Source organism: Halyomorpha halys, unplaced genomic scaffold, assembly GCF_000696795.3.
Source record: "Halyomorpha halys isolate HHAL.00 unplaced genomic scaffold, Hhal_1.1 Scaffold189.1, whole genome shotgun sequence".
NCBI lineage: Eukaryota > Metazoa > Arthropoda > Insecta > Hemiptera > Pentatomidae > Halyomorpha > Halyomorpha halys.
In genome coordinates, this window is record NW_027110118.1 from 661,594 (window position 1) to 669,290 (window position 7,697).

The 7,697-nt window shown below is 33.3% G+C and overlaps 1 protein-coding gene across 1 annotated transcript; it reads left to right on the forward strand.

Annotated features, from left to right (window-relative positions):
* Nucleotides 1-6,299: 6,299 nt before the first annotated feature.
* Nucleotides 6,300-7,433, forward strand: LOC136795952 (uncharacterized). Its single transcript, XM_067048186.1, has 2 exons — nucleotides 6,300-6,799; nucleotides 7,385-7,433. The coding sequence occupies exons 1-2, from the start codon at nucleotides 6,300-6,302 to the stop codon at nucleotides 7,431-7,433; spliced, it is 549 nt and encodes a 182-aa protein (XP_066904287.1).
* Nucleotides 7,434-7,697: the final 264 nt, after the last annotated feature.

Genomic DNA, 7,697 nt, shown 5'->3' on the forward strand with positions numbered 1-7,697 from the left:
TAAATTTCTTACATTCTAAAGTGAATCAGTGCTTCGCCTTAATTTGAAGGTTAAACTGAAGGTACACTTCATACATTAACTAAAAATAAAAATAAAATTCAAAATATAAATAAAAATTCAGTAAAATGATTAAGTATAAGGTAAAATAAATACAAATAAAATATAATAAATATTTTATCAATAAACATAGGTTGATAACTAAGTTAAATAATAGAAAATAACTGAGGTAAATAATTAAACTAAAGTAAATGAAAACTTTAACACAAATAATTAAATATTTCAAACATTGTAAAATGGTGTTTAGACAAAATTTATTATTCATGTTGTCAAAATAAAGGGTATAAAAAAAGGATCATATTATTAAAAGGACTATCCGAGAGCTGAGCAGACATAAAGAAAACACAAACAGGAAGATAAAAGGACCGCTGGAGAAGAGGACATGACACGGCCCATAGAGGAACATCCTGGCCATCACCAGGGGCTGATAACGGAAGAAAGAGCTGCCACTTCCAGCCGGGTCCACAATGCCATCTCTATCCTACCTCTATGGCGCTCTGCAAAACTGGAAAACATGTCTTCAATGGATGGGGTCACGCAAGGTCTCGTCTAACTCCCAATTATATTATATTCGTCGAACCTTATTCGATCGACTACAAAAGATTCGCTTAGGCCAAGATGACATTTACCGTACGAAGCTTTCAATTTAAAAAAAAATGAATTTGGGTTCAAAATTAACTTATCAAAACTACCTATATACTTTCTTCCTCTCAATTTTATTTTTGATTTATTTTTCTTACTATAATTTTAATTTAAAAATTATTAATATAGTAAAATATTCATGTTCCTTTGTATTATATAACTTCAAATTTGTATTTTATTTTATCAATTATGTTATTTTTACTTACTTATTCAATTACCTATATTTACATCTTTCATCGCTTTATTTTTATTAATTTCATTCTATACAATTATTTATTATATGCCATTCTATTTATATTCCCTTTTCTTTCTTTTTTCAACTGGGCAGTTGAACCCATCATGAAAGACAAAAAACCTATCGGGTGAAAACGAATTAAAAAAATAAACCCACCTATTCAATATAATTGTAATCGATTGTTCATTATTATTTTAATCACTTATTAATTATTATTCCCGTTTATTCATTATTATTCATAACTTAGTTATGCTAGCCCAGTAAAGTATATAGTATAATATGATACTATAATAAACATATTTCATTAGTTACAAATATTTTCTTTCTCTCAATTTTATTTTTTCATTCCATAATTTTAATTTTTAAATTATTAATAAACTAATGTTTTTATATCCCTTTGCATTATATAACTTCAGATTTTTATTTTATTTCCTTAACTATGTTATTTTTACTTCCTTATCAATTACCTATTTATTCATTTTATTTTCCACTTCTTTCATCACTTTAATTTTATTAATTTCATTCTGTACAATTATTTACTTATGACATTCTGTTTATATTTCATTTTTTATTTACTGTATTCATTGGTTGTTAACTTGTTCTGTTCTTAGCCCTGATGAAGGCTAGAAATTCTGGACGAAACGTTGGCACTATTAAATAAGTTAGTTCAACTTATTTGTATTATATTTTGGCAGCACCCTCTAACCACATTATCCTCATATATCTTATTTATGATTGTGTATTATAAAATGTTATAGATTTTTTTAAACCTTATTAATTAACTTTACCTGTTTATTTTTATTTAACATATCACAAATATATATATATATATATATATATATATATATATATATATATATATATATATAGTTATGACAAAATTAAATGCCAAGATAATTAAATTAATAAGTTTCTATTAAAAATGTTAGAGTGATGGTTGAATTTATATGGGCATGTAGCACTATTTATGTGAATTGTTATCATTTACAAAATACTCGTACGTTTCCTTTCCTCTCGCTTTCTTTGTTTTGTCATTTATTAATGAAAACCGAATTTAACAGCCGACATGAGTGAAAAAGAACAATACAAGCGTGAGGTTACCAACGCTTGTCGTTTCGTTTCTTTGCCACGCATTTTTACAAGTCTTGGATTTGCGGCAAGTGACAAACTTATGGATTAGATTTTTATTCAGGGCGATCAACATCTAGGTTATTACACCCTTTTTACTTTATTTATCTTCTTGTCTTTGACATTTGATAGTTGAATGTATACTATTTCCTTTTTACACTGGTCGATATTGGTGGATTATATTTTAGTATAAAGTTGAGTTTCTTTCAGAAATTTTATTATTTTGTCTATGGGTTCAGCTGAGTCTTTAAGGACCAATTCTCTTGTACGAGGAATTTTATTATTTTCGAAGGCTTGACGAAATGATGAGCATTCTTCAATTATATGCTTTATCGATAATGGGGACTGACAGGTTTGGCATATAGGTTGGTCCTCTTTTGTGATTAAGTGGAGCTGTGTTAATTTGGAATGTCCTATTCTTACTCTTCTCTTCTGTTTCCCCTTATGGCACTTATCCACTTTTGTGCGTTTTTTTAAACATTTCTTAGTTTATTAGTGAGTGGTACGTCAGCCCACATTGAATCGCAACTTTTTCGGGTTCTGTTCCTTAAAAATTATAGATCCAGCACAAGAAATACTTAGCTTGAGTAATATTTTCCTTCTTCCCATATAATCTCCCCCCCCCCCCGCCTCATATATTTCAATACTGGTACCTTTTATAGTACCTCGGATTGTATTGTTATGTACCAATCCCACAAGGTATAGTATGATCCTCCCATGATATCCTATACAATTAGTACCTACCGCGGATCGGAGATATTGACCCATAAAATGCAGGAGCAGAAGGAGACAGCCCTAGATATTGGCCTCATACGATGTTAATCTATATCCCTCAGGACTCGAGTGCTCATAAAGACTAGGAGTCGTTTCAAAATCTAATTGGATTCTTCTTTATGTTATGGCTTATCATAACCCGCCCTTTATGGTCTTTTACTACTAAAACTATAATGACTTCGCTAGTAAACAATATAATTTTATCTTTCACTAGTACAAGAGATTTCCTATTTTAATGGTAATAATTATTTTTTCATAAGATTAATTACAAGAATTATTGCGACGAAATCTAACGTCTTAAGGAATTTATTGAAAGCTGAAAACGCCACGTTCTCCTTGTATTGGTGATCGAAATTGAAAGATTGAAAAAAAAAAAGAAGGAAAACTGAAAAGAAAAGAAATTCTGCAAAATATTGCAGTAACAAACATATATATATATAATTATTAACATAACTAAAGTATATAAAATAAAGTATAGGGTTATAATATTACTAAAATTAAATAATAGAGAAAATATATGAATTATTATATATATAATAGACGGAAGGGGTTGAGGTCCTTCTATTACTAGTGGAGCCGCCGCCATTGCTGGATCTTCTGTTTCAGTTGTCCCTACTGTAGTTGGATTGTCCAGGTTCATGGCCTCTACATTTAGGACCGCAGGTCGAGAGAAAAGCGAGAGAGAAAAAAGAAGGAGGAGAAAAGAAAAATTTACAATGGGTTTCGGCACCAGTCAAGGCAGGTCACTCGAAAGGACTAAAAAAAAGGAACATTGTGACGAGAAATAACGCACTCAATATCTACTTGTGTACTGATTTATTTGTTCTAGTAATCCTATATGTATAGTCTTAGCCTATGTTTGCTCGGGGAATTGGGTATTATGACAGGTATCAGGTGTCATCATACCATAACTTATATATATTTGATGAACAATAATAAATTACGACACCTGCCCAGTGAAACTAATAATGTCTATTTGTCTGACCTGTTAATGGTTAAGGTAGAGCATGAGATGGACAAACTGTGCATGGTATGACCGTAGAAAATCGCTGTCATAAGTAGACGTGCGACGTGACGTGCGATAGTGGCTGGTAGCAACTGAAAAACCTCAGTGTCCACTGGTTATATAAACATATCAGATGCAGCCAGTCTTTTATTGAAACAATATACCATTACATTACATTGATTATATTACATAAACTCAATTAAATAATAGAACGATTCTTTATTGTTTAATGTATTTGATAAATGAAAAAAAAAATCAATTTTCAACATAAATAAATGAAACGAAATAAGATGTTAACGTGTGCAAACTGTAATATTATTACAACAATATTATTTAGAAGTAGACAGATAGATAGACTGCTATCTTTTGATAAGTCGAAGTTTGATAAAGCAGACCAACCATCAGCATTATGCTTCCTAACTAATGATTCGATGTGCAATGAAACTTTACAAACAATGGAACATACATATACGGACATGACCCAGTATTTCGTCGAGCTGAAGTGGCTCTATCTATCTTTCCGATGCCATCAATTCCTAGCTTCCTTTTTATTCTAAGCAATTAGTAATCAACACCTCTCCTATATCCAAGAAAACCTGAAATTCAAATTCTCAATCCCGTACTACCAGGTCCCGATTATCTCACATCTACTCTCCGCCTCACCGAACTGCTGCGTTTGATAAATATATTTTTAGCCGAGCTGCATATCTCTGGAACTCCATTCCCTCTAGCATACGTCATGTACCAACCCTTACCTCGCTTAAAACCATTATATTTAATTAGCTTTTACTTCATCAATCTAATCGAATATTATAATAGTACTGATGTAACTCACCTTTTTGTTTTATTATTTATGTATTTAGTCAGTTAGTTTTTAATTTTTTTTTTATTATTTCTGTACCTAAAATTATTTATATAAAATTTTAATATAAGATTTAATTATGTGTGGCACCAATATACGTTTTTAAATAAGGGATCTGAACCCAGAATAATAAAATATTTTTCATTTAATTTTATTTCATATTCACTGCCGAACTCAATGCATTGGTAACAGCATTTAACTTCAGTTTATCTTCGACACACAGAAATATAACAATAACAGAGAAGTTAAGGGGATTGATGGCAATGATGACCAACGGTCTGAATTGTCATTAGTTCAGTGCTTTGTAAGGAAGTGTTTTTAGAACAACGTTTAAACAAGGAGGTGATTTTACCATGATCACACTCAACTCTCATATTTTCCACAATTAAGGGTACCCACTGTATGAGGCTGGGTGAACCTCAGGAGGGCTTGATAAGCTACAGGGTTGACTCACGGCTACAGTGTACAGAATTATCTTTCCAGCCGGATTCGAACATGACGTTGGTCTAATGCACTCCCAAATATAATAAAAATGTCATAAATTCAGTTTTTTTTTTTAATAACATCTTTAGAGAAGAAGATCTCGACGCCATCTTCTTTTCAGACGCCTAGGAGGATTATTAGGCAATGAAGGAGAAGCCAGGTTAGAAACAAGTGGATTTGGGTGGTTGAGAAGTTTATTATGGAAGGAACGGTATCTGGTTCTGGCCCAATCGGCAACATATGGAATATTGAGGTCCTGATGGATGACTTGATTTGTGACAAAGTAAGGAGCATTAAGGATTTTACGAAGGATTTTGGACTGTATTGTTAGAGGATTCCATGTCAGTCGTTTGTCGAGATGTACCCCTAAGTAACGGATCTGTTCGACAGGAATAAGTGGGGTATTATTAAAGGATATTGTAGGGGAAGAGATCATGGATAAATTCAGTTAAACACATAATTGTATAGTTTCTTAGTGAAGGAGTAACATACTGTTGCGGCCAATACATCGTTTTAAAATGAAAAATCGATTGTGTAACATATGTTTATATTGTTTTAAAAGCATATTTTCTCTTTTGTTTTTTATACTGTAAAATAAATAATATTGCATCTTTTGAGCCTTTGATGTGCACACACATCGCCTGTTATGCTTCTTCATAATCTTCATAGTTCTATCTACTTAGTCTTAGTAACCTGCAGTCGGTCATCTTCGCCAGCCTAGGGCGGACCACGCCGGGTCATCCTCCAAGAGGACAAGAAGGGCAGACACGTCTTTTCAAAAATACCTTCACCAGGACATAATCTACCCACCGGGGCCCAATCAATCACCCTCGGTGATATAAAAACATTTTTTCTTTTGCTCTTGTTAAACCTTTATTTAATGTTTCTAATAATTTTATGTTTGCTTTGTTCTTTTTTTTCTAGTTTGTATATTTTGTTTTTCTTTATTATGTTCCCATATTTAAAAATACGACAATAACTAAATTCGGCTGTTTATTTCTTTTCTTTTTACTACTTTTCACGGTTGGGCTAGTAAAGGTTCCTTGTAACACATACACATTCCTTTTTCAGTATATGGTCGTCTTGAGATTCACACTGATGAAAGGCAGAATATGAGCATCTCCTACATGCCAAAGCACGATTCCGCTGAAGTCTACGGGCGATTCAAACTGGCATGTGGTCGTATCAAGAAAGATTGCCCTGAACCCGAGCTTAGAGCTGCTGCACTAAAAACAATTTATGAACTATACCCCATAGAGCAATGGCTACACATTTATACCGATGGGTCTGCGTCCGGTATTAACAAGGGACTTGGAGCAGGTGTATACTCAATCAACCTTCAATTGTCATTTCCCGTTGGAGCTGGATGTGATAATTATGATGCAGAAATGCAGGCTATCTGCTCTGCGATGGAAGCCACTATTGAATGCAATGACAACACTGAAATTCAGCGACTCCCAAGCCGTAATACAAAAATTAACACCAGGTGCCGTAGGGTCACGGAAGAAATGTGCAGAAACATGGCTGCTATCATGAAGAAAAGAGGAAGGGCTATAGTTCTTCAGTGGATACCAGGCCATGTTGGTATAGATGGTAATGAGCAAGCTGACAAGTTGGCTAAGCTTGGTTGTGCAGAGAACCAGCCTGTTCTACCACTTTCCTACAGAACAGTGAAATCACTTATAAGCTCTTATTGTACGGACAGAACAAGTGCTAGACACAAAGTTCTAAGAAGTGGGAGAGCCTACTGGATAAGGATAAACGAATTCACGGAAATCTTAGCAGAGCTGAGAGAATGGCTTGTTTCCGCCTAGTAACAGGACATGATCTGCTCCAAAAGCACCTCCATCGAATTGGCATCGTAGATTCCCCGAAATGTCCTCTATGCAACATGGGATACATGGATGGGGGCCATCTCTTGACGTGTGTTGGTCTAAAAGATATCCAGCAGAATGCGTACCAACTAAGAGGAAGAGTAAAATTGTATTGGGCTGCGAGAGGGAAAATGGCGTAATAGCCCACTTCCTGTGGCGTAAGAAAAAAACAAGTTTTCACCATTGAACGTACTAGATGAGATGATTTATATTTTAGTTAGTTTGATTTCCTTATAAATTCCAATCATAATGAGGTTAAAAAATAACCTTTGTACAAGATTACTCATTACATTATATACTCTTGTTAAATTTTTTTTAACTAGACTAAGACTTGGAGAAAGAAGGGAAAGAGAGAGAGAAAAGAGAATATAATATGAGGCAGATTAATTTAAATTTTGAAATATACGAGAAGGCTCAGAAATATTAATTAATAAAACTAATCCCCTGTTTCCCCAGTGTAATATAGCTCTCTCCTTGAGGGACTCCAAGCCCCGAGGCATTGTTATACTCAATTCACTTTATTCATATATCTGATACGGATATATCTAATAGAGGTCCCTAAAAAATTATTTGCATATTTTTCCATTTGTACAATAAATCTAATACATAATAATACTTGATCGTCGCCTTACCTTG

Excerpts from the sequence above, each read along its gene's own strand:
- LOC136795952 (XM_067048186.1), top strand. The coding sequence starts at position 6,300 with ATGAGCATCTCCTACATGCCAAAGCACGATTCCGCTGAAGTCTACGGG. Across the intron at positions 6,800-7,384 it reads GGTAATGAGCAAGCTGACAA|ACTAAGACTTGGAGAAAGAA; the intron begins GTTGGCTAAGCT and ends TTTTTTAACTAG.